The sequence below is a fragment of the Lynx canadensis genome, chromosome A2 (genome assembly GCF_007474595.2).
Source record: "Lynx canadensis isolate LIC74 chromosome A2, mLynCan4.pri.v2, whole genome shotgun sequence".
NCBI classification, from domain to species: Eukaryota; Metazoa; Chordata; class Mammalia; order Carnivora; family Felidae; genus Lynx; species Lynx canadensis.
Window position 1 is genome coordinate 20163750 of NC_044304.2, and position 27952 is coordinate 20191701.

At 40.0% G+C, this 27952-nt stretch overlaps 1 protein-coding gene across 1 annotated transcript in view; it reads left to right on the forward strand.

Moving 5' to 3' along the window:
* RAD54L2 (RAD54 like 2) overlaps positions 1 to 27952 on the forward strand; it is a 111399-nt gene that overhangs the window by 22166 nt on the left and 61281 nt on the right. The window contains 1 exon segment of the mRNA XM_030306900.1: positions 25704 to 25896. Coding sequence (XP_030162760.1) covers positions 25758 to 25896 — 139 coding nt within the window. The 5' untranslated portion in view covers positions 25704 to 25757.

The window sequence follows — 27952 nt, forward strand, 5'->3', positions numbered from 1 at the left end:
GAGTTGTTTTGTCAGTTTTAATAACTGGGAGTAGCTAAAGGTCAATTTTGGACAGGAGGGATGTAACGTGTTACTAAAAACAGAGCTTGGGGTTTTTCTGATTTTGGCACTTGGATGTGTTAGAACTGTTTTTTGTAAAATCATCTTTTTCTTCCTTTTAAAAATTGGACCTCTACTGCTACACAGGATTCTTTTCACTAGTACCCTCGGAGGTTGTAATCTTTAAGTTATAGCTTTGGTTTCATGTGGTGATTGAGCTTTCCAAGTACTGGTTCTCAGTCATCACTTCTTTCTCTGAAGCTTCACAGAACAGCCCGATCCAAGATCTCAGAGCCTCTTTATGTCAGTGTACAGAGAATGTGTGTTTTAGTAAAAGAACCTCTTGGTTTGTAAAGCCATGGGCTCTACGCCTTCCTCTCCCCACCCAGCCCCAGTGTGTTTATCACAAATCACAAGGGTCAGCAGTTAGAATGTAGTAATACCATAGCATTTGCATTATCATTTTGTTGGGAGGGTTTTTCTTTTTAACTGTTTTCTGTGTGTAAGCATTTGGTAGTACATTTAGTGAATTTTAACTGATTGTTAAGTCTGCAGATAATGAAAGTATTGACTTTCCCTGATACTGGAAAAGGCCCAGGTGTGGGAGGATTAGTTACTAGGTGGTAGAGTATCAGCTTGTCCTCCACAGATCATAATCCCTTTCCTTTCACTAATGTTCCTCAATTCCCTAAATAATCTGTGGCTATTTTCAAATCTTCCTTAAAAATCGATTACAGTAGTCCCCCTTTAGCAGTGGGGGATATGTTCCAAGGGCCCCAGTGGATGACTGAAGCCACAGATAGTACCAAACTCTATATATGCTTTGTTTTTTTCTTATACATACATACATACATACCTATGATAAAGTTTAATTTTATAAATTAGGCACAGTAAGAGGTTAGCAGTAAAAAATGATAAAATAGAACAATTATAATAATATACTACAATAAAATTATGTGAATGTGGTCTTTTTCTCTCAAAATATCTTACTGTATTGCACTCACCCTTCTTGTGATGATGAGAGATGATAAAATGTCTATTTGATGAGATGAGGTGAGGTGAATGCTGTAGGCATTGTAACATAGTATTAGGCTACTACTGACCAGAAGGAAGACCTTCTGATAAGTAGATTACTGTACTTCCTGTCAAGTTTGGAGGCAGCCTAGATGGAGACACCTTTTGGAAAACAAAATTAAATAATTGAGCTAGTGATGTGTTTTTCAGGATTTTGAGTCAGCTGGCTATAGCATCTTTCTCCTGGTGTTAATGTGTTGTGTAGATAAGCCTTCCGAAGTGTTTGAAGCTGCTGCCAGGTCCTAGTAAGGACTCAGGAAATCTCTAGGCCAGGAATATCTTTTCCAGAGCAATGAAGGAATTTGTCTGTGCCTTACACAGGAAATCAAATGCCTACCGTGGGCCACAATTAGAATACAGTAGACTTGGCGTCCCCCATTACATGTAACTGAAGATGTGAGATTTGTCATCCAGGATGCCTAACCAAATGTAAACAGAGCAAGAAATTAAAAATGGACTAGGTAAGAAGTATAAGAGGTGCTCTTGGAGTCTTCCTTCCCTTTAACCCTCTAAAGAAGAGGCTAATTAATATTCTTGGGGTTCAGTAAGCATGGATATTGGATTCTTATCTAAACCAGAGATAGGCTATTGAAGAAACTAGCCCAGATGTGATATTATAATAGGGGGAAAAGAGTTAAAGAGAGGCAGTTAGAGCTGTGCGGGAGCATGGAGTGCATGTTATGTATATGTTTATAATAGGATGCTGTTAAGAAACCACTTTTCATTTGAGGATCATATTTGATTCCTTTCTACAAATCCAAATGGGAGAAACTTTATTTCTTCTCATTTTGTTGATGACAGTGGAGGGTATGAGACTCCTGAAGGCAGTGTCTAGAGGTGAGGACAGAGAGGCCTTTTCACTCCTGTACACTACTGAGTTTAATTGCCAGTCTCAGGTGCTCTGGGAAGCCAACATAAATTGCATGGATTGAGCTTCAACAACATGTATAAATATTAAACCATCTTAGTCTTTCAGATTCTTTTCTATATTTTATTTTTTAAAATTTATATCCAAGTTAGCATATAGTGCAACAATGATTTCAGGAGTAGATTCCTTAATGCCCCTTACCCATTTAGCCCATCCCCCCTCCCACAACCCCTCCAGTAACCCTCTGTTTGTTCTCCTTATTTAAGAGTCTCTTACGTTTTGTCCCCCTCCCTGTTTTATATTATTTTTACTTCCCTTCCCTTGTGTTCATCTGTTCTGTGTCTTAAAGACCTCATATGAGTGAAGTCATATGATATTTGTCTTCCTCTGACTAATTTTGCTTAGCATAATACCCTCTGGTTCCATCCACATTGTTGCAAATGGCAAGATTTCATTATTTTTGATTGCCGAGTAATACTCCATTGTGTATATATACCACGTCTTCTTTATCCATTCATCCATCAATGGACATTTGGGCTCTTTCCATACTTCGGCTGTTGTTGATAGTGCTGCTGTAAACATTAGGGTGCATGTGTCCCTTTGAAACAGCATACTTGTATCCCTTGGATAAATGCCTAGTAGTACAATTGCTGGGTCGTAGGGTAGTTCTGTTTTTAATTTTTTGAGGAATCTCCATACGTTTTCCAGAGTGGCTGCACCAGTTTGCATTCCCACCAGCAGTGCAAAAGAGATCGATCCTCTTTCTCCACATCCTCGCCAACATCTGTTGTTGCCCGAGTTGTTAATGTTAGCCATTCTGACAGGTGTGAGGTGGTATCTCATTGTGGCTTTGATTTGTATTTTCCTGAAGATGAGTGATGTTGAGCATTTTTCATGTGTCAGTCGGCCATCTGGATGTCTTCTTTGGAGAAGTGTCTATTCATGTCTTTTGCCCATTTCTTCACTGGATTATTTGTTATTTGGGTGTTGAGTTGAATAAGTTCTTTATAGATTTTGGATACTGACCCTTTATCTGATATGTCCTTTGCAAATATCTTTTCCCATTCCGTCGGGTGCCTTTTAGTTTTGCTGATTGTTTCCTTCACTGTGCAGAAGCTTTTTCTTTTGATGAGGTCCCAGTAGTTCATTTTTGCTTTTGTTTCCCTTGCCTCCGGAGACGTGTTGAGTAAGAAGTTGCTGCAGCCGAGATCAAAGAGGTTTTTTCCTGCTTTCTCCTCAAGGATTTTGATGGCTTCCTGTCTTTTACGTCTTTCATCCATTTTGAGTTTATTTTTGTGTATGGTGTAAGAAAGTGGTCGAGGTTCATTCTTCTGCATGTCGCTGTCCAGTTTTCCCAGCACTGCTTGCTGAAGAGACTGTCTTTATTCCACTGGATATTCTTCCCTGCTTTGTCAAAGATTAGTTGGCTATACGTTTGTGGGTCCATTTCTGGGTTCTCTATTCTGTCCATTGATCTGAGTGTCTGTTTTTGTGCCAGTACCATACTGTCTTGATGATTAGGGCTTTGTAGTATAGCTTGAAGTCCGGGATTGCAATGCCTCCTGCTTTGGTTTTCTTTTTCAAGATTGCTTTGGCTATTTGGGGTCTTTTCTGGTTCCATACAAATTTTAGGATTGTTTGTTCTAGCTCTGTGAAGAATGCTGGTGTTATTTTGATAGGAATTGCATTGAATATGTAGATTACTTTGGATAGTATCGACATTTTAACAATATTTGTTTTTCCTATCCAGGAGCATGGAATCTTTTTCCATTTTTTTATGTCGTCTTCAATTTCTTTCATAAGCTTTCTATAGTTTTCAGTGTATAGACTTTTCTCCTCTTTGGTTAGATTTATTCCTAGGTATTTTATGGTTTTTGGTGCAATTGTAAATGGGGTTGATTCCTTGATTTCTCTTTCTGTTGCTTCAGTGTTGGTGTATAGGAATGCAACTGATTTCTGTGCATTGATTTTATATCCTGTGACTTTGCTGAATTCATGGATCAGTTCTAGCAGTTTTTTGGTGGAATCTTTTAGGTTTTCCACATAGAATATCATATCATCTGCAAAGTGTGAAAGTTTGACCTCCTCCTGGCTGATTTGGATGCCTTTTATTTCGTTGTGTTGTCTGATTGCAGAGGCTAAGACTTGAAATACTATGTTGAATAACAGTGGTGAGAGTGGACATCCCTGTCTTGTCCCTGACCTTAGAGGGGAAGCTGTCAGTTTTTCTCCATTGAGGATGATATTAGCATTGGGTCTTTCATATATGGCTTTTATGATCTCGAGGTATGATCCTTCTATCCCTACTTTCTTGAGGGTTTTTATCAAGAAAGGATACTGTGTTTTGTCAAATGCTTTCTCTGCATCTATTGAGAGGATCACGTGGTTCTTGTGCTTTCTTGTATTGATGTGATGAATCACATTGATTGTTTTGCAGATATTGAACCAGCCCTGCATCCCAGGTATGAATCCCACTTGGTCATGGTGAACATATTTTTTAATGTATTATTGGATCTGGTTGGCCAATATATTGTTGAGGATTTTTTCATCCATGTTCATCAGGGAAATTGGTCTGTAGTTCTCCTTTTTAGTGGGGCCTTTGGTCTGGTTTTGGAATCAAGGCAATGCTGGCTTCATAGAAAGAGTTTGGAAGTTTTCCTTCCACTTCTATTTTTTAGAACAGCTTCAAGAGAATAGGTGTTAACTCTTCCTTAAATGTTTGGTAGAATTCCCCTGAAATGCCATCTGGCCCTGGACTCTTGTTTTTTGGGAGAGTTTTGATTACTAATTTGATTTCTTTACTGGTTATGGGTCTGTTCAAATTTTCTTTTTTTTATTTTTTTTTAACATTTATTTATTTTTGAGAGACAGAGAGCGACAGAGCATGAGCAGGGGAGGGGCAAAGAGAGAGGGAGACACAGAATCCAAAGCAGGCTCCAGGCTCCAAGCTATCAGCACAGAGCCTGATGCGGGGCTCGAACTCACAAACCACAAGGTCATGACCTGAGCCAAAGTTGGATGCTTAACCGGCTGAGCCACCCAGGTGCCCCTGTTCAAATTTTCTGTTTCTTCCTGTTTCAGTTTTGGTAGTTTATGTTTCTAGGAATTTGTCCATTTCTTCCAGATTGTTCATTTTATTGGTGTATAATTGCTCATAATATTCTCTTACTATTGTTTTTATTTCTGCTGTGTTGGTTGTTGATCTCTTCATTCTTGGTTTTATTATTTGGGTCCTTTCCTTTTTCTTTTTGATCCAACTGGCTAGTGGTTTATCAATTTTATTAATTTTTTCAAAGAACCAGCTTCTGGTTTCATTTTCAAAATCTTTTCTCATTGAAATTAGGACCTTTTGTCTGCAGAGTTGCTTAACACTGGTGTTACTGGACCCCACTTGTCTTGTTTTTAAGGAAAGGAGGCTTTGGGGAGTAGGAGTGTAGTTTCCTTGGGAAGTGACTGTCTTTCCCCAAGAGTAGCGCCCCCCCCCCCCCCCCCCCGCAACCTTACGCTGTCTAGCATAGGCAGAACAGAGCCTGCTGTCCTGGTGTATCAGCAAGTATGTTCTTCCTTCACAGTGTGTTTATCTCTGCCAAATGTTGATTCTTATTACTTTATTTTTATTGTATTTTAAAAGTTTATGTAAGTAATCTCTACACCCAACGTGGGGCTTGAACTCACAACCCCCAGATCGAGGGTGGCACACTCTTCTGACTGAGCCAGCCAGGCACCACGAATCTTATTACTTAAAAAAAAAAAAATCCTTGTATGTTAATCCAGTTAGAACTAACGTGAGAATTTTAAGCGATACAATTTGAAACATAGCTCAGTAGCTGTGGAAGATCAGATCAGAATGCCACAAGCGTTGTGTCCTGAGTCCTTGACAGAGGTGACTTAGGGTTGGGTCACCAGCTGGGATGATGTGATGAACCTCCACTTATCCCAGTTTCCATCATAAGAGCTGGAACTGATTTTTTTAACTATTTTTTTTAAATGTTTATTTATTTTTGAGAGAGAGAGTCAGCACAAGCAGGGCAGGGGCAGAGAGAGAGGGAGACACAGAATCTGAAGCAGGCTTCAGGCCCTGAGCTGTCAGCACAGAGTCCAACATGGGGCTTGAACCCATGAACCATGAGATCATGACCTGAGCCTAAGTTGGACGCTTAACCTACTGAACCACCCAGATGCCCCTTAAACTAATTAAAAAAAATTTTTTTTTAACGTTTATTTATTTTTGAGACTGAGAGAGACAGAGCATGAATGGGGGAGGGTCAGAGAGAGAGGGAGACACAGAATCTGGAACAGGCTCCAGGCCCTGAGCTGTCAGCACAGAGCCCGACGTGGGGCGTGAACTCATGGACCGCGAGATCATGACCTGAACCGAAGTTGGACGCTTAACCGACTGAGCCACCCAGGTGCCCCTCCCTTGAACTAATTTTTAATGCCAAAAAATGACTTTTAGGGGTGGCTACCTGTCAGAGTTTTTATTTACTATTTTGGGTGGTGGTTGGTTATTGTTTATTTTGTTTATCTCAAACATAGAAGAATATTCAAGAATAATGTAACAAAAAAATGTTCGTGGCCCTCCAGCTTTGTCATATCTCAATATTATACCATAATCCTGCTTCAGATATTCGTACTTAAAAAAACAAATCAGAGTGAAGATATTTCACTTCTCAGTGCTGTTTACTTCCTTACCCCAGCGGTAACACTATTCTGAATTATATATTCTCATGCATGTTTTCCTTTTTTTATTGCATGTGTGTTTCTTTACAACATTGAGTGTTGTTTTGTATATTTTAAATGCTTTTTTTTAATGTTTATTTATTTTTGAGAGAGAGATACAGAGCGCGAGTGGGGAAGGGGCAGAGAGAGAGGGAGACAATAGAACTGGAAGCAGGCTCCAGGCTCTGAGCTGTCATTACAGAGCCTGACGTGGGGCTTGAACTCATGAACTGTGAGATCATGACCTGAGCCAAAGTTGGACGCTCAACCAACTTGAGCCACCCAGGTGCCCCAGTTGTTTTGTTTATTTTTTAAACTTTATATAAATGGTTATTATCTTGTATTTATTTTTCTGCAGCTTTCTTTTTCACTTAATGTCATTGAAGTTTATCCATATTGATTTATGTTATATTCTAGTTCATTTATTTCAAGTTGTATAATATTCCATTGGATGAGAGGGCTATAATATGTTTATGCATGTTCCTATTAATGGATGTTTAGATTGCTTTTTATTTTTCACTGATCCTAACTGTGTTACAATGAAGATTCAAAATTTCCTTGTATACCTGTTCTAGAATTTCTCTAGGAGCAAAATTTATAATTCATAGGGCTGAGCATCTTTAACCCTGGTAGATATTTCCAATTATTCAAAGTGTCAGTTTGCACTCCCACCAGTTGTGTGTAAGAATCCTTGCTTAGCAGCCTCCCCAGCATTTTGTACTGTCAGACTGTGGCAAAAACTTTATCGAATGTGTATAAAATGTTTCTTGGTCGTTTGAGTTTTCTCTTCTAAGAGTTACCCAGTCATATCCTTTATCTTCTTACTGTTTTTTTTTAAATTTAATTTATTTTTTAATTTACATCCAAATTAGTATATAGTGCAACAATGATTTCAGGAGTAGATTCCTTAATGCCCCTTACCCATTTAGCCCATCCCCCCTCCCACAACCCCTCCAGTAACCCTGTTTGTTCTCCGTATTTAAGTCTCTTATGTTTTGCCCCCTCCCTGTTTTTATATTATTTTTGTTTCCTTTCCCTTACGTCCATCTGTTTTATCTCTTAAAGTGCTCATATGAGTGAAGTCATATGGTATTTGTCTTTCTCTGACTAATTTTGCTTATCATAATATCCTCCAGTTCCATCCACGTAGTTGCAAATGGCAAGATTTCTTTCTTTTTGATTGCCGAGTAATACTCCATTGTATATATATATACCACATCTTCTTTATCCATTCATCCATCGATGGACATTTGGGCTCTTTCCATACTTTGGCTATTGTTGATAGTGCTACTATAAATGTTGAGGTGCGTGTGTCCCTTCGAAACAGCACACCTGTATCCCTTGGATAAATACCTAGTAGTGCAATTGCTGGGTCGTAGGGTAGTTCTATTTTTAATTTTTTGAGGAATCTCCATACGTTTTCCAGAGTGGCTGCACCAGTTTGCATTCCCACCAGCAGTGCAAAAGAGATCCTCTTTCTCCATATCCTCGCCAACATCTGTTGTTGCCTGAGTTGTTAATGTTAGTCATTCTAACAAGTGTAAGGTGGTATCTCATTGTGACTTCTTACTGGTTTTTAAAGAGTTACTCATATATTGTGGATACTAATCCTTTTACTGGCTCTATATCCACAGGTATCTCCCAGACTGGCTTATCTTTGCTTTGTTTGTATTTTCTTGTGGATTTTCATTTTTGATGTAGTGAATTTATTGATCTTTTCCTTTTCAGTTTACACATTTTGTGCCTGGGAATTTTGATTAGAAGTGCATTTGATTAGATGTTCATTTGATTAGAAGTTTATAGGGAGGGGTACCTGGGTAGCTCAGTTGGTTAAGCCTCCAACTTGACCTCAGGTCATGATCTCACGGTTTGTGGGCTCAAGCCCCTCGTTTGGTTCTGTGCTGACAGCTCAGAGCCTGGAGCCTGCTTTGGATTCTGTCTCCTTCTCTCTCTGTCCCTCCCCTACTTGCACTCTCTTTCAAAAACAAAATATTAAAAAAAAATTAAAAAGAAAAAAGCTTATAGGGAGAATTGACATTTTGTGATAGTCTCCATCTTGGAACATGTCAATCTTTCTGATTATTTAGGTCTTTTTTAATGTGTTTATTTCTTTTTAGTTTTTATTTTTTAAAGTTTATTTATTTTGAGAGAGAGAATGGGAAGGGCAGGGAGAGGGAGAGAGAGAGAGAGACTCCCAAGCAGGCTCTGCACTGTCAGCGCAGAGCCCCGTGTGGGGCTCAAACTCATGAACCATGAGCTCATGACCTGAGTGGAAACCAAGAGCTGGACGCTTAACCAACTCAGCCACCCAGGCGCCCCTCTTTTAATGTCTTTAAATGAAGTGTTATACTTTTTGTCACAAAAATCCTAACATATCTTTCCCTAGATTTATTGTCAGGTAACATACGGTTATTGTTGCTACTGTAAATAATATTTTTAAAATTATACTTTCTAAATGGGTGTTAACTGCATATAGAAATAATAAAATAGGTTTTTCTATATTAATCTTTCACATAACTGCCTTACTATTTTTTTTTTTAGCTCCTGTATTTCTAATAGTAGTTTACCTGTACATTTTCTATGTTGAAATAATAGGATCCTCAATCGTTGACAGTTTTCTTTCTTTGTTCCAATTTTTATGGTTTCTATGTGTGTCTTATTTATTGGTTAGAATCTCTAACAACTTGATGTTGATAGAAATTTTGATAGCATGCAACCACGTCTTGTTCCTGAATTTACAGTGTATGTTCCCATATGTTCTCATACTAAATGTGGTGTGGTGGCTTTTGGTGGACTCCTTTTATCCAGTGAAAGAAGTTTTCACCTAGTTTGCTAAGAGTTTGTTTGCTTTTGTAATCATAAATTAGTTCTAAATTTTATGAAAGTTTTTTCTGCATCTTTTGAGATAGCATGTAGCTTATTATCTCCTTCAATCTGGTAGTTGTATTATCAGAAATTTTTGGGAAACTAGGGGCGCCTGAGTGGCTCAGTTGGTTGAACGTCCAACTTTAGCTTAGGTCATGATCTCACGGTTTGTGAGTTCAAGCCCCGTGTCGGGCTCTGTGCTGACAGCTCGAAGCCTGGAGCCTGCTTCGGATTCTGTCTCCTTCTCTCTCTGCCTCTCCCCACTTGTGCTCTGTCTCTCTGTCTCTCAAAATAAATAAATGTAAACAAAATTTTTTTTTTAAAGAAATTTTTAGGAAACTAGTTTTAGTCTTCCCTGTTGGCTCTTGCTTTTGTTTGATTAGTTGTTCATGTGTTTGTACTTTTGGATTGTGAGTGCATCTTCAATAAGGCTTTATCTATGGGACTCTTATGTGGCCCAGATTGGGGTGTGTCCCAGAGATGTTTTGCATTTACTTCTAGCTGACTAGGGTGTATCACTTGCCTGGGACCACTTTAGTTTTGATTAATTTCTTGGACTATGTAGATTAGATACTTTTTTCCCCTCCTCCAAACTAGGTTGACACAGCTTTTATGTTGTCTTCTATGTTGCTGGTTATTTTCTGTATCATTCTTTCCTGGGAGTATAGCTCTTCATGTTCTGTCTTTATGTAGAGGTTGCAGTCTTTCCTTTTTAGCTTCTTTGAACCCCAAGGCATTGTTTCTTATCTTACTTCCACCCATCCCCAAGACTGGCACCCTCCTCTTCTCTTTGGACTGCCATTGTGTTAGCTCTCAAGTGTATTTGTGTTTTCAGTTTGCTTTTCATTCTTGGTCCTTGGTCCATTCTGTTACTTTTTTTGGTGAAAACTGTTATGCATTTAAAATGGATGCATATTGGGGCGCCTGGGTGGCGCAGTCGGTTAAGCGTCCGACTTCAGCCAGGTCACGATCTCGCGGTCCGTGAGTTCGAGCCCCGCATCAGGCTCTGGGCTGATGGCTCGGAGCCTGGAGCCTGTTTCGGATTCTGTGTCTCCCTCTCTCTCTGCCCCTCCCCCGTTCATGCTCTGTCTCTCTCTGTCCCAAAAATAAATAAAAACGTTGAAAAAAAATTAAAATGGATGCATATTGGGGTGCCTGGGTGGCTCAGTTGGTTTAGCATCTGACTTCAGCTCAGGTCATGATCTTGCAGTCTGTGGATTTGAGCCCTGTGTCAGGCTCTGTGCTGGCAGCTCAGAGCCTGGACCCTGCTTCGGATTCTATGTCTCTCTCTCTCTCTCTCTCTCTCTCTCTCTCTCTCTCTGCCTGTCCCTTGCTCGTGTGTGCTTACTCTCTCTCTCAAAAATAAACATTAAAAAAATTAAAAATTAAAATGGATACATTTACATAGAATTTTACCCATATGTTTAGATGTTTTGCATTGGGAAAATTTGCAAGATCTCCTGTCTGCCAAGGTGCCAAGCAGGAAGCTCTTGTCCAAATTATTAGATGGACCTTGTTACTGTGGTGCTATCTTGTTGGTTTCTACTAGATAGCTTCTAGAGCTGTTAACCTGGCATCTTCTGGTGCTGTCCTACCTTCATGACTCTTGTATACCCAGTATTCAAATACTCACTATCAGTAATTTCTTTGACGGATAGTAATTTTAGAGACTTTGGGGAGCAAAAGTATAATCCATAGAGAAGCTATAAAATAGCACACTTAATCTTGGGTTTTACTAATTCTGAAATTTGAAATGGAATGTATTTCATAGTTCTTGATCAAGGTAACAGCAACACTAAAGCAGCATTTGTAAAATGGCACAAGTTCTTTCCATACTTTTATGTTAGTGGCATTTTTTAGAAGCCTGTCCAAGCTCAAAATATGTAATTATTCTTATAATTTCAATATTTTATTTATTATAGAGTTTATAAATAACTACAGTTTGTATAGTACTAATATCAAGTCAAAAATATACATAGAAGCCTGCCTCGTATGTCATATCCAAACTAGTGTAAAAATAATGTTATGAACTTCATTAAGAGCAGGCACATTTTGGGGCGCCTGGGTGGCGCAGTCGGTTAAGCGTCCGACTTCAGCCAGGTCACGATCTCGCGGTCCGTGAGTTCGAGCCCCGCGTCGGGCTCTGGGCTGATGGCTCAGAGCCTGGAGCCTGTTTCCGACTCTGTGTCTCCCTCTCTCTCTGCCCCTCCCCCGTTCATGCTCTGTCTCTCTCTGTCCCAAAAATAAATAAACGTTGAAAAAAAAAAAAAAAAGAGCAGGCACATTTGGAATGTGAAGAGGCTCACTTGTCAGAATTGTTTGTTGTGGAAGCTATTGTTTTTTGTTTGTTTTTTGTTTTTATCTTTAGTTAACGGGAGAGATGATTAGGAGATTCCGGAACTCCTTGTGATGTGGAGGGTTCAGTAGTTTCTTGATTAGCTTGGCTGAGTGGCAGCTCTAGCCCTGCATTTGTAACTAGGCCAGTGCCACCATTGACTTAGCTGGGCCTTTCATTCAGCTCCCTGTGATGTGACAGTGAGTTGCACTCCTTCTTGTATGCTGTGGTGAGCAGGAGGGAAGCTTAGCTCCTCATCCTGTCCTTTTTCTATCACTTACTACCTTTCTGTTTTTCATGCATTTGTATTTTGCCCATGGTGCTGGGGCAATGTCCACTTGAGAACAAGCCACAAGAATGAGTAATAACTACTTGTTAAGTAAAAGACCAGAAGATTGGAACTTCCTTAACTTTGCCCAAACCCAGCCCTGGAGTGTGTCCTTGAGATTTGGCAGTTGTCTCTAGGTGTTCCACTTTTATTCTTCACTCTCAATCAACTAGATTATTCTTGGATGGTGGATGCCAACTTTTGTAGGTTGGCATAGTGAGTGCTGATGCGACAGAGGCTTGGTTTAATTCCAGGGCAGCCTCGCCCTGGTTAGAGAGCAACTGTGCAGGCCTAGACTGTACCCTTAACTGCACTAGGGTACATGAGTATCTTGGGCACCAGGGATCAAGTATGTTTAGTGTGATTAGGGAAGAAAATACATTGTAAATTTCCTAGTGGGACAGAAACATCATTTTTTTTTTTTTTTTGTATTAAGGGTATCATTTTAAATTATGATTAGATTTGATTTGGTATTTTTATTTACTCAAATGCTACAGACTTCTTTGGTGTCCCCAAATGACACTGTTATTGATTCTTTCTGTTTTGGAGTCAGATAGTCTTATGGCTTCTTGCTCTGCATCATTCTTTGAGGCATGTATATTGTATCATTTCCACAATGCCTGGCAGAATGTCTTTATTATGTCATACATAGGCTTTGGACCGAATTAATTGCTAGCCTTTCTGCCTTTTCTTTTGACCATTATTTCTACAAAATAACTATCAGCTACTTTTTTCTTTGAAGTATTTCCTCAAGCTTTTTGTTCATCTCAGTCCGTGACCTTTATCCCCTCTATCATTATAGTATCTCATGGCCATAAGATTACTATGTGGATTATTTTGATCTATTGTACCTCCAATATGGTGTAATGAAGTTGTGGCCTTGCCTCCATGGAATAAGCATCTTTTTCTGAAGAGTGATGAGTACATGGTTTGGTGTATGTACCCACACAAGCCATGTTGCAGTCTTTGAGAGATGGCCTTTCTTCCCAAGGGTTAATGTCCATTTTTACATCATTTCTGTTTACAGAGATGAGGTTTCCCTGCAGGTCCCCTTCTTACTTGCAAAATCTGTAGCCTGAGTTTTGTCCAGATTCCATATGCTTTTCCTCAAAGAATTATAGGAGTATTAGTTTGAAAGAAGAAGCTTTTTTTCTACTTCACTATATTGGCTTTAGGTCAAGTACACACTCTTTTTCCTCCACCTGTTTTTGCTAATGTTCAGATGTCACTGTTTTTGTCAATATTCATGTCCAGTGTTAGACCAGAGAGAGACTTATAGGGCACGTTTACTTAAGTAACTGGTTCAGTGGTATGAATCTTAAGCTACTTATTTCTTTAATGCTGAAGTGTGTGAAGTGTGTGTGTGTGTAAGAGCCTAAGAAACTGGGCACAGGTTGAATAACCTTGGCCATAAAGTAACAGTGAAATATGTAATCTAGATAGATTACATAAGTCTCCTTAGAAGATTGTTCAGAATTGGGCCACATCTACACAAAGAAGGAGGACAAGCTGGTGAGTCCAATTTCTACCTGCTGGTGGGGTGCTGTTTGTTTATGACATTGACCAGACCTAGAGCCTTCCAGAGGGAACCCAGGTGAGACTTGCCTTAGAGATGATTCCAGTTCCTGCTGGGCTCCCGAGGAAGAGGGAGAGAGGCCTACCCCCTACCAAGAGGACATCCTGTCTGTGCATGAGGATGCTGGGAGGCTTAATTTAATTAGCCTTTTTAACCCTATGTTTTTTGTGTCTTAACGGAAAGGAAGTTTCATACTAATTTGTTACTAATTAACTATAGAGAATAGTCAGCTAGGTAATCCTTCAAATCTATACTTTGAAAGAAGGTATTTTTGTACTTGGTAAGTGTTTAAATCTTTGGAAAACTAGGAATAGATAATTTTATTCTCTTTTTCACTGTCTTTTAGAAGGTTGTTTATTTATTTTTGCCACTAAAGACTTCATTGGTGTATTTCCTAAAGACATTTTCTTATATAATCACAAAATAATTCTCAAGATCAGGAAATATAATATTGATATAATACTATTGTCTAAACCATAGTCCATATTCCATTGCTTCAACTATTCTCAGTTCTGGCTTTTATAGCTCTTTTCTTCCCCAGATCCAGGATCTCATCCAGGATCCCATGTTGCATTTAGTCTCCTCTAATCTGAAATTATTCTTCAAGAATTATTTTATGTATATGGTGGGGTATACACGGTTAGCCCCTGGATTCTTGTCTTCTAGTTCATATTCTGATCCTTACTTCCTCATGGCATTCTGGAGAAAGGTGCTGCCACCTTGAGAAAAAAGGGATTGTATTTGAATGGAACTCATTTTGATTCTTCTACATTTTGGTAGCTACTAATAGATTTGGCAGTCTAAGAGGGTGTGTTGGCCAAGGGAGGTATCTAATAACAGGTGATGGTTAGACTCTATATGTAATTTGAACTCCTTGCATTACTAATGATCCTCATTGGTTCTGCTAGTTTTTCTTTACTCTCATAATCAGTTTTTATTATCCGTTGGAAATATAGAAAATAATACATATTTGATCGGTGGTTCTTTTCCTTTTTTTGTGATTTGAGAGGTAAATGCAGTATGGATTCCCATTTACAAATCCCTGTGCCATTTAATAATTTAAGTCCACTGGAACTGTGACGTTTAGTAGTTTAAAAGTGCAGGCTACCTCTTGCATTGAAGTAAATACCACAGTTTATTTTTGCACATGTGAAGTCAAGAAATAATAGATCTTCAGACTTTTTGTTGCACTTTTTACTATGGTTTGTCACTTAAATCTTTATGGCACCGGGATATTTCCCAGTACCAAAACCAATTCTCTGATTCTCCAGATACCAAATGGGTGTCCAACAATTCATTTCTGACACTATTCCAAGTTAGCAGAGACCTAACGCTAAGGACTCAGTCCCATAAGACTTTCCCCTACTTCAGATGCCAGTTGTAAGTCCTTGGCTATCCATACTTCTGACTGACCATAAATCAGGGCTCCCATGACCCCCTTCCTTAGGCTCAATAATTTGCAAGAATGACTCACAGAACTCAGGAATATACTTATGTTTACTGGTTTATTTGAAAGGACACAGCTCAGAACAGCTAAGCGGAAGAGATGCATAGGGCAAAATATGGGGGAGGAGTGGCATGGAGTTCAATGCCTTTTCCAGTTGTGCCATTCTCCCAGCGTCTCAGTGTATTCACTGACCCAGAAGCTCTCTGAATCTCAGTGTTCAAGAGTTTTTATAGAACTTACTCTCCAGCTCCCCATCTCCCATCTTGGGAGGTTGGTGGGCAGGGCTGAAAGTCCCAGTCTTTTAGTCACTTGGTCTTTTTGGTGACCAGTGCCATCATGAGGCTGTCTAGGGGCTCTACCCTAAGTTACTTTGTTGGCACGGATTCAGCTGTGATCACAAGAGGGCTCAGGGTAAACAGCAGAAGACACTCCTGTCACTCAGAAAATTCTAAGGGTTTGGGAGCTCTGCCAGGAACCAGGGAAAAGGACCAAATATATTTTTGTTTTGTACCAAAGGCACCATAGGAGTATGCACCTGACTAGTCTTACCATTCACTTTAGAACTGTGAAGAGTGGAGCCAGATGAGTTTACTTATATTGGTGTGCCTGGCTGGCTGGCTGGCTCAGCTGCTAGAGCATGTGACTCTATTTTTTTTTTTTTTAATGTTTATTCATTTTTGAGAGATGGAGAGAGACAGAGTGTGAGTAGGGGAGGGGCAGAGAGAGAGGGAGACAAAGAATCTGAAGCACACTCCAAGCTCTTAGCTGTCAGCACAGAGCCTGACGCGGGGCTCGAACCCATGGACTGTGAGATCATGACCTGAGATGAAGTCGGATGTTTAACTGACTGAGCCACCCAGGCGCCTGGAGTATGTGACTCTTGATCTCAGGATCGTGAGTTCAAGCCCCACGGTGGGTGGGGAGCCTACTTAAAAAAAAAAAAAGCATAGAAACGTTTATGTCTTTAAGGAGCTTAGCTTAGCACACAGAGTGCCCAAGTTACTGGCAAAGCTAAATCAAAAACTTGAGTAAGCATGGAAATACAGTGATATTAGTATATCATATTTTTCCTATAGAATATTTTGAAAATATGCATGTGTATCACAAAATAGTAGTTATCCATTAAAATTTTAGTTAATTGGTAGTAGATACCAATTTAGGAAAAACATAGTATGCAACCTGTATACCATGTAGTTATAACTATTTAAAAATGAATGACAACTGAAAATCTAAAGCAATCAACATCAACTCAGCAAATTAGTGGCTATTTGCATTATAGAAGGATTCATGTAGAGTTCCTGCTATAGTTTTATTTTTAAAAGTTTTGATTTATTGAAATGCTACTAGCACAGAGCTTTTCAGGACTGTATCTGGTACATAAGTTGACTAGATATGGAGAGATCTTCCCCAAAGTTGGTGCTGAATGTTTGCAGGACTATGAAGGGCAAACCATCCCCTCTGTGCTCAGCTTGTGTTTGTCTGAGTTTGAAGACAACCAGCCTTGAGCTCCATGGCTCTGTAATAGTTAGAAACTCCTAAGAGAAAGGAAGAGCCTCAGAGGGCTGGGGCTTTGGGAACAGACTGGTCAGGGACAGTGGAGGTGGTTGTAGATAGAGGGAGTTGGAGAGATGAGACACTGGCCATGATTTGGCTTCTCTCCAAGCCACTTCAGTCTTACCGTCTAGTAGATAAACCCGACCTGCTTTTAGGCTGATCTGCACTCAGGGCTGGTTTGGGCCTCAGCAAGCCTAGGGAAAGTAGGCCAAACATGCCCCCACCATGTAGATCCTTATCTCTGTCATCCTCACTTTAAGAATTGAGAGCTGTGTGGAAAGAGATACAGGGGTCACAAGTTGAATGGTAACATATTTAGCCAGAATTGCTTTTACTCTGTATTCAGAGATCCAGGGACCTTACTTTTAATTTTAATTTTAATTTTAATTTTTATTTTCATTTTTACTATTTTTATTTTTATTTTTTTATTGCCCTTAGATTATACTGATGGTTTAAAATGTACATGTGGCGTGTGTGTGTGTGTGTGTGTGTGTGTGTGTGTGTGAGAGAGAGAGAGAGAGAGAAGAGAAGAGAGAGAGAGAAGAGAGGGAGAGAATTTTTCAGAGCCCAGATTCCTCTGGGGAACATTGGCTATGTCACATAGCCTTCTCACAGCCAAAGCTGTCACTGCTGCTTTAGTTCATATCTTACCAACTCAATTGTTTGCTGCCCTCCCTCCCCCCTTTTTTTCCATCTGACTGCATGGAGAATTAAATGAGCCTTTAATTTGCTCCTCTCAGCAGTGGCCTTCTAGAGTTTTACTCCTACTTATTCAAAATACCTGGGACTGACCCTGCAGGGATGCGCTGCTCAGTGACCTCTTGGATGAAGAACCTAAGTCAGGGAGCAAACACAAGAAACCTCAGCCCCTGGCCATTTTAAAGAGGTTGGGGATTATAGTAAAAGTAAAAATTTGACTTTTCAAATGTAGTATTAACTTTAGTCACTGAGAAAGTTTGCCCTTGATGCTGAATTACATCTATAAAATAACCTGTATACCATTAATATATCAGAATAATCTTGTACTTTTTTATCTGAATACAGTATGGAACTGTCCAGATATTTTTTGTTGTTCATGTAATGTGATTCTGTTTGTTACATTTTTTTAAGTGCTAATTTTTCTTTATGATACCTGAAAATATGGACTCTAAGACTATAGATTTCAAACTATTTGGTCTCAGGATCCTTTTATACTCTTAAAAATTATTGAAGATCCCAAAAAGCTTTTGTTTATATGGGTTATAATGGTTAATCTTCACTGTATTAGAAATTAAAACAAATTAAAAATATCAATTTCTTTAAAAAGTAATAAACTTGGAGCACTTGGGTAGCTCACTCAGTTAAATGTCCAGCTCTTTTTAAATTTTTAAATTTATTTTATTTTATTTATTTTTTATTTTTTAAAATTTACATCCAAGTTAGTTAGCATATAGTGCAACAATGATTTCAGGAGTAGATTCCTTAATGCCCCTTACCCATTTAGCCCATCCCCCCTCCCGCAACCCCTCCAGTAACCCTCTGTTTGTTCTCCTTATTTAAGAGTCTCTTACGTTTTGTCCCCCTCCCTGTTTTATATTATTTTTACTTCCCTTCCCTTGTGTTCATCTGTTCTGTGTCTTAAAGACCTCATATGAGTGAAGTCATATGATATTTGTCTTCCTCTGACTAATTTTGCTTAGCATAATACCCTCTGGTTCCATCCACATTGTTGCAAATGGCAAGATTTCATTATTTTTGATTGCCGAGTAATACTCCATTGTGTATATATACCACGTCTTCTTTATCCATTCATCCATCAATGGACATTTGGGCTCTTTCCATACTTCGGCTGTTGTTGATAGTGCTGCTGTAAACATTAGGGTGCATGTGTCCCTTTGAAACAGCATACTTGTATCCCTTGGATAAATGCCTAGTAGTACAATTGCTGGGTCGTAGGGTAGTTCTGTTTTTAATTTTTTGAGGAATCTCCATACGTTTTCCAGAGTGGCTGCACCAGTTTGCATTCCCACCAGCAGTGCAAAAGAGATCGATCCTCTTTCTCCACATCCTCGCCAACATCTGTTGTTGCCCGAGTTGTTAATGTTAGCCATTCTGACAGGTGTGAGGTGGTATCTCATTGTGGCTTTGATTTGTATTTTCCTGAAGATGAGTGATGTTGAGCATTTTTCATGTGTCAGTCGGCCATCTGGATGTCTTCTTTGGAGAAGTGTCTATTCATGTCTTTTGCCCATTTCTTCACTGGATTATTTGTTATTTGGGTGTTGAGTTGAATAAGTTCTTTATAGATTTTGGATACTGACCCTTTATCTGATATGTCCTTTGCAAATATCTTTTCCCATTCCGTCGGGTGCCTTTTAGTTTTGCTGATTGTTTCCTTCACTGTGCAGAAGCTTTTTCTTTTGATGAGGTCCCAGTAGTTCATTTTTGCTTTTGTTTCCCTTGCCTCCGGAGACGTGTTGAGTAAGAAGTTGCTGCAGCCGAGATCAAAGAGGTTTTTTCCTGCTTTCTCCTCGAGGATTTTGATGGCTTCCTGTCTTACTTTTACGTCTTTCATCCATTTTGAGTTTATTTTTGTGTACGGTGTAAGAAAGTGGTCGAGGTTCATTCTTCTGCATGTCGCTGTCCAGTTTTCCCAGCAGCACTTGCTGAAGAGACTGTCTTTATTCCACTGGATATTCTTTCCTGCTTTGTCAAAGATTAGTTGGCTATACGTTTGTGGGTCCATTTCTGGCTTCTCTGTTCTGTTCCATTGATCTGAGTGTCTGTTTTTTGTGCCAGTACATACTGTCTTGATGATAACAGCTTTGTAGTACAGCTTGAAGTCCACCAACTCTTGATTTTAGCTCAGGTCATGATCTCATGGTTCGTGAGACTGAGCTCTGTGCTGACAGAAGCATTCTTGGGATTCTCTCTCCCTCCCTCTCTGCCCCTTCCTCTCACTCTCTCTCAAAATAAATAAATAAACATTAAAAACAAAATAATAAATTCAATATGTATTAAATAATTTTTAATGAAAAATAATTGTTTTCCAAAAGAAAAAAATTAGAAGAGTTGAATTGTTTGACACATTTGAAAATTTGAAAATGTCTGATTGAATAGAGATAGCTAGATCCTCAGATCTGCTTCTACATATAATTTGTTGTCACTTATTGTTTTGTTAATTTACTGTATTGTAGAAGTAGATGAAGAAGGCAGGTGGAAAATGGATGAGTGTTTTAATAGCCTTTTCAGGTAATTGTGGGTATTCTTTAATACTGTATCTAAACTCTGACAAGTGGTAGTTTCTTCAAGGTTAATTGTAATATGGAATTCGAAACCACATCCAGGAACTTCTTGTATTCTATTACATTAAAATCCATTGGTCTGTCTTGCACTTCGGATGGTTCTTTAACCCATGTATGATTTTGACTTTGTGGCTCCCTTGAAAGTGTCTTCAGGACCCCAGGGGTCCCTGGACCATCCTTTGAGAACTGCTGTCATAGAATCTGGAAGGGATCTTGAAGATGAACTAGAGTCCATCTCTCTCCTGGCTAGAATAAGAGGGGTAATGGAAGCTGAGGGAGAACTGATTTGACCAAGGTCATGCAGCTAGTTTCCCATAGAGCTATGGCTAGAATTTAGGGTTTTGTTTTGTTTTGTTTTGTTTTGTTTTGTTTTGTTTTCTCTTTTAAGAGAGACAGAGACAGCTTGAGAGGGGGAGGGGCAGAGAGAGAGGGAGGGAGAGAATCCCAAGCAGGCTTTGCACTGTCAGCACAGAACCTGATATGGGGCTCAAACCCACACACCATGAGATCATGACCTGAGCCGAAACCCAAGAATCAGACGCTTAACCACTGAGCCACCTAGGCATCCCTGGAATTAAGATTTCTTGACTGATTCTGTAAACATGGCTCCAGTGCCTCTGTTGTGCTTTGTGCTGAGTCCCTGGGCCTGACCCCACTGCATTGCCTTTTGGGGAGAGTTGTCTCCTGTGGCTTTCCTCCTTAGAGCCCTGAATGTTTTGTTCACCTTCTTTTCCTTATTTTGTCTTAATTAAGCTCCACATTGCCAAAAGTCTCATTAATAAAATATTTCAAGCTGTGTCACTTTCTAGCTCTGTACCTGCTTTGTGTGTATTAAATGTGTTCTTAAGTGACTGAAAGGTTATTAAAAGGCATTTGGACTACATGTATGCATTGGGCTTTTGTCTTGCCCAGGAAATAATTTCAGAGATCCACAGTTGATCTCTCAGCAGACTGGAAGACTCTTGTTGATACCCTGTGAGTACTGGAAATGGACTGAACTCTTTTTTTAAAAAGTCTTTGAATTATATAAATTGCTTGACTAATGTGTTTCTTTGAAGTGTTGCCTAAAGTTTTAGACTGAATATTTTCATGCTTTTAAGACTGCATACCCCTTGCAAATTAGCATAAATGCATGGTTTTGTTTATACTCTTAATGGAAAAAGAAGTGTACATGGCACTCACTGTGGAATTGCTTTGAGATAATTTGAGGAAATGTAATACAACTCAAGGTTACCAAAATTAATGAGGACATGGCAGTTTGGAATGGTTTCTTTTATATCAAACATAGCATCAGGATGCTGCCGAGGACCTCTGAAATTGCATGGGCTGCCCCACAGTGGTGAGGCAGTATGTGCCCACAGTTCTATGATTTTAGTGTGCACTCTCCAAGCATGGTCTGCTTTGTGAACAAAGGCTTTGCTAGTATGTGTGTGTGTCTTTGTGTTTTTCTCTCCTGTGTATTCTCCTCCCCAGGGGTGTGTCTTAGGGCTGTGCCCGCATGATTAATTTCACTGATTCTTAGCCAGGCACCACTCTATAGACAGGTGACATTGTTTTTGAACTTAGCAGGGCAGAGGAACCAAATTTTCCTTTACTCTCAAGGCTGTAAGGGGCTGGCCTGGGATTGGCTGTGGGTTTCTTCATAACTATATATAGTCTCTTTTAGCAAACACAATATATTAAACTGTAGACCTTAACATATTACTTAGGGATTGGATATTTACTTTTCAGAGTGATTCTTTTTAGAGTTTCTTTAAATAGCTAGTTCTCTAGTTTCATTAAGATAGAATTTGATTCCCAGAATTTGCTTTGTAGGAATACAGGTCCTCATTAAGGTGTAGCACACCCATAATCACTCTCCTAGCGCTCCTCTTCCCTGGAGGTTGAGGCAGTGTTTCACATGGGCTGAGGAGCAAATGAGGGAGATACATTTTTTCCTTATCACCTTTTTCCTCACCTCTTACAGTTCTACTGAGAGCTGATTTCTTGAATCAGGCTGTCTGTGTTTGAAAGGCTGTGCCCACATGGAAGTGTTTGTATGTGTGGATACCCTTATAGACAGAATGTAATTGACTGTGCTGCTGCCCCCCAAGGTTAACTATTCCTCTGACATTTTCCCTTTGTTGCTTTTTTTTGTTTTTTGTTTTTGATGTTTATTTATTTTGAGAGAGCGCGCATGCATGTGCATAAGCAGGGGAGGGCCAGAGAGAAAGGGAGAGAGAGAGTCCTAAGCAGGCTCCATGCTGTAAGCCCAGAGGCTGAACCGTGAGATCATGACCTGAGCTGAGATCAAGGGTCAGACACTTAACCAACTGAGCCACCTGGGCATCCCTGTTGCTTTTTTGAAGGAGATCAGTAACAGCAAAACCTGCCCTTTGAGTCGTTGGTATGATTTTGAAGAGTGGAGAAAATTCATTTGTGTCATCTCTGTAAAGAAATTTTAGTGGCTCTTGCAAGGTAGGGAAAGAGAATAACCAAATTTGGTGGGATTTAAGAAATCTATCACTCTCCACTTTATTCTGTTATGGGCATCTGATGGCCTGGGTACTATTTTATTTTTAAATAATTTTATTTTTTTATTTTAACATTTATTTATTTTTGAGAGACAGAGACAGAGCGCGAGCAGGGGAGGGGCAGAGAGAGAGAGGGAGACACAGAATCTGAAGTAGGCTCCATGCTCTGAGCTATCATCACAGAGCCTAATGTGGGGCTTGAACCCACAAACCGCAAGATCATGACCTGAGCTGAGGTCAGACACTTAACTGACTGAGCCACCCAGGTACCCCTGGCCTGGGTACTATTTTAAAATGTCCTGTACTTGAAATGTTTTGAGTAGGGGCCTGGACCAATGTCTCAAATTCTAGTAGTATGTGTGGTTGTTGATTTTTTTTTTTTAAGTGTTTTTTTATTTTTAAGAGAGAGAGAGAGACAGAGCTTGAGTGGGGTAGGGACAGAGAGAGAGGGAGGGAGATACAGAATCCGAAGGCTTTGAGGTGTCAGCACAGAGCCCGATGCAGGGCTCAAACTCACAAACTGTGAGATCATGACCTGAGCTGAAGTCGAATGCTTGACTGACTGAGCCACCCAGGCGCCCCTGGTTGTTGATGTTTAGTTGATATTTGCTTCTATCTATTAGGAGCTTGGGACTGAGGTTATTTTAAAATTTTTTTTTTTTTCAACGTTTATTTATTTTTGGGACAGAGAGAGACGGAGCATGAACGGGGGAGGGGCCGAGAGAGAGGGAGACACAGAATCCGAAACAGGCTCCAGGCTCTGAGCCATCAGCCCAGAGCCTGACGCGGGGCTCGAACTCACGGACCGCGAGACCGTGACCTGGCTGAAGTCGGACGCCCAACCGACTGCGCCACCCAGGCGCCCCGGGACTGAGGTTATTTTGAAGATGTTTGTTAACTAGGTTTACAGGAGGCTTCTCATTATTATTGTTTACCTCTAAGTGATTGTCATTCTTCCACAACTACACAATTTCTTCTCTGAAATGACAGACATTCAGATTACATTAAGGTGCTTGCTAATTAAAAATTGTCTTCTAAAAGCCACTCCATAATCAACCAAACACACTGTAAGCAAAACACTTATCTCAAGCAGTCTAGGATGAACCAGAGGGGTTATGCTGATTATAAACATTGACTTCCACATACAGAGTAGCTGCTGTTGAGTTATCATCATTACTCATCTTCAGAATAATTTTCATTTCCAAAGCTGCTGACATCTAATTGATTTACTACTTCCTTTCAAAACCTAATGAACTTAAAGATATAGGATAGTTATTCCCTGAGAAATTTGGAATTTGTCACTCAGTGAATGGTGACTCAGCATTAGTTATATTAATCTGTATTTGTGGAACACCTTTTTTCCCTGTGCCTTAATACACTTTGTGCGTGTTTTGGAAGTGCGTTATTAATGCAAAAATTTTAATTTTATTACTAAATCATTTCATAGATGTTTTTTTTTTTTTGGTTTCATTGTCTTGAGAGGCTAAGTGCATGACCCACCAGGACACATACACACTCATAATTCCTGTGGCTTTTAACTGAACAGTCTTGAACTTAAATTCTAGCTTTCTAGAACTCTAAAGGATCCAGTTTACTTCATTTTGTTTCAGGAGGACATAAAAATTCTGTTTCAAATTGTGTCTGGACCTTAAGAGATTTCAGTTCTGCAATAGTTTTTGTGTTGAATAATTAGAGACTTGTATTTTAGTTTTTATTTTGGGAGATGGGAGGAATTTTAGGATAACCTGATTGTGGATGTGGTTGTCTGTAGCAGTTTGTCGTATAAAAGATTATTTATTTTGTGTTCTTCCTCCACATTTTATTATGAAAAATTTGAAATATACAGAAAAATGGAAAGAATTGGTCAGTGAATCTTTATGTTAACATTTTGCTATATTTGCTTTATCTCAGAGCAGTCTTTACCTTGTTTTTGTCCCCCTCAAGAAGAAATGACTTTTATAGCTGATAGTAAAGTAGACCAAGTGAGAGCAAAAGAGTGAGACAGACAGACATGCACAGTGCCTGGCACATAGAAGAGTTAATAGAGCAAGTTGGCAAATGAGGAAGCGAACGTGAATGAATGAATTGATCTAAATAGGACGTGCTTCCAGCTCCAGGCCACAAAAAAACAGTTCTCAGCTAAATACCTGCCCTTAGGGATTTACTGTTTGGTCTGAAGGTGAGAAACCGCAGAAGGCAAACCACTTTGCCAGGTGACCCATGTGAAGGCTTCAGTGAAGGTCAGCATAGTCAAGCATGGCTATTGGAGTTCAGAAGCAGGAATATGATCCCAGAAGACTGGGGCAGTTGACCAAGACTTCTTGGAAGAAATGGAGCTGGAATTGGGCTAAGAGGTAGGACAGAACCTGAGAGCAGAGATGGGCGCAGGGGCATTCTGGCCCATGGGGAGCCTGAGGTTCCCCACATACTTGGGAGGAGTGGGAGTGTGCTAAACAGCCAGCTGCCTGCTGGAAGCCTTCTATTCAGGTGGTTAGAGAGTGGCCTTCTGGGTAGTGCTGCAAGGCAGGACCTGGCCCTGCTCTAGGCAGTACCCACTCACTCCCTGTTCCTTGAGTACTCCCAGTTACTCTCACTCCTGGGCTCTGCCCTTGCTGCTCACTCTCCATAGAACACACTCTCCCCAGATGTCTGTGTGTCTCCCTCTTCTTCTGGCCTCTGTTCAATGAGAACTTCTCCCTGATCTCTTTCTGGCATGCACCAGCTTCTTAGCACTGCCCAACATGCTTCCTACTGTGTCCCCAAAGCCTAGTATAGTGCCTGTGATTATATATCTATAATGTGTATTTGTATATGTATGGATAAATAGAAATATAGAGAGTTGATGCTCAGGAAGTTGAAGGAATGAACAAATGGTAATTCTGAGGCATAGAGTGTGTTTGGTCACTTTAAGATATTTTCATGTCCAAGCAGCTAAGAGAAACTTGAGCTTCTCAGGGTTAGTGCACTTGTGAGGAAGGTGGAGATTCGGGTATGGTTAGCTTGCCCTTCCAGGGCATTCATCCTTGGCATTTTCTCTTTAAAAGAATCCTGTTCCTAAGTGAAGCCCTTGGTGATTCTGATGCCTCTTTTCTTTCTTTCAGGACCCCTGCAGTGTACCATGAGTCGGTAATGCCCACTGAGGACCTCTGGGAGCCATGTCAGACGAATCCGCCTCAGGGAGCGATCCAGACCTGGACCCGGACGTGGAGCTGGAGGATGCGGAAGAGGAGGAGGAGGAGGAGGAAGTGGCAGTGGAGGAGCACGGCAGGGATGACGCGGAAGACCTACTGGATGGTGAGTGGCTCTACTGAGTGACATGGGTTGTCTTTTCTTTTCTTTTCTTCTAGTGGATTTTTTGCTGGAAGAGCATGGTATTTCCAGTTGGATTTCTTAGGTCATCTATTGTGAGAAGGCAGACACTGGTTGCATAGCAACAATTAACTCATATGCTCTTTCTCAGGAAGTGAATTGTTGTTCCTCTATCTAGGCCTCACGTTAGTGCTGGAAGAACCTTTAGTATTTAACTCATCTTTGACAGACATGTGGATTCAGATTCAAAGATTTGAGAGTAGAGCATACTTGCCCGAGTCATGGAGAAATCAGTAGCAGAGTCCTTGTGGCAAGACTTTGTGGTCTGAGGGTCATGGATTCATCAGATGGCTACAGGAAGGTGTGGGGGTAACCGTGAGTTTCCTGAAATTATATGTTCTATATATTATAATTAAATTAAATTAAATTATATAGTAGAACTAGGAAAATGTGCTACTATTCTTCTCCAGATTCTAGGAGAATGAACATCAATTCTGTTTCTTTGCTGCTGGTACTGTCTTCAGTTCTCATTCATCCTGACAGTTGTCACGTGGTTCAGGGATCAGTTTTTCCTCATTTATACTGTTTAGGTAGTCTCTGCCCTATTTCCACTTCACCTCTGGCAGGGAAATTAGCATTTTATTTATTTATTTTTCCTGATATCATTTGCTGTCCACTGTAATTCAGTTGGAGTCTCCCAAGATGGTACTGTAGTTCCTTTCTATATAAAGTAGAATAAGTAGAAATAATGGAAGATAGTGTGTGCTGGCACGGTATACCATCATACTGTCTTGCTTTGGTCTCATGGTTCTTAAGATGGCATTAGAGTACCCCTGGTATCTGCATCACTTTTTGCTTTTTATCATTTGGGTTCTCAGAATTATATTTCAGCTACCCCCTAGATTCATGTCAGGTTTAGATTGGATTTTAGATGTTGCTGGTGGGTATAATGGATATATACACACAGTTTTCCCTCTTGGCTTCTTGGAATTCTGGTTTCCTTGTTCGGTTCTTAATTATTAAGACAAAACAAAACATATTCTTCTGTGCACTTTATTATTTATTTAGAAGCGGCAAGATTTTTTAAAATTATTTTTTAATGTTTATTAAAAAAATTGTTTTTAATGTTTATTTTTGAGAGAGAGAGAGAGAGACAGACAGACAGACAGAGACAGTGGGAGCAAAGTAGGGGCAGAGAGAGGGAGACACAGAATCCAAAGCACGCTCCAGGCTCTGAGCTGACAGTACAGAGCCTGATGCAGGGCTCAAACTCAGAAACCGCAAGATCATGACCCGAGCTGAAGTCGGGTGCTTAACCAACTGAACCACCCAGGTGCCCCTAGAAGTGGTGAGAATTTAATTGTGATTTGTCACAGCTGTGTAACTGGAGGGTTTTTTTTTGTTTGTTTTTACTATTTATACAACTCTCAGATGAAACAATTTTTTAAAAATTTGAAATGACTTATTTTTATTGCCTTTAAAGTTCCGAGTGTTAAAGTATTTGGTGAGTACTTTTTCTCTTGCCTTGCCAGGGTTATCTAACTTCTTGGAATTTGATTAAGTATCCTTTTGATGTTTCACTGTAGTGTTAGAGCTGTGCTCACCCAGGCACTCCCAAATGGAAGTGATACTTGTGTTACTTGTGGAAATTCTGCCCTGTTTTAGAGCTCACAGTTTTCCTGGTTCTCTCATTTTGAACACTATGAAATTTTGTTGAAACATCTGAGACCTGCCTGTCTGTTCAGTCTTGCCTTTCCTGCCTTGGCTTGCTGGTCATCTCACAACCTTAATGGGTAGAGCGGCCCGCTATTCTAAAATTAGGAATAGCTATGAATAGTCTTAGCTGGTATAGTGTGATGTGGCCTTTTGTTGTCTTGGAGCAGTCTTTCTCAACCTGGGATGATTGTACCTCCCAGGGGACAATTTACAACGTCTGAAAACAGTTTTGATTGTCACGACTTCTGGGAGGTGGGGGAGGAATGCTACTGGCATCTTGTGGGCAGAGACCAGGGATGCTGCTAAACATCCTACATTGCACAGG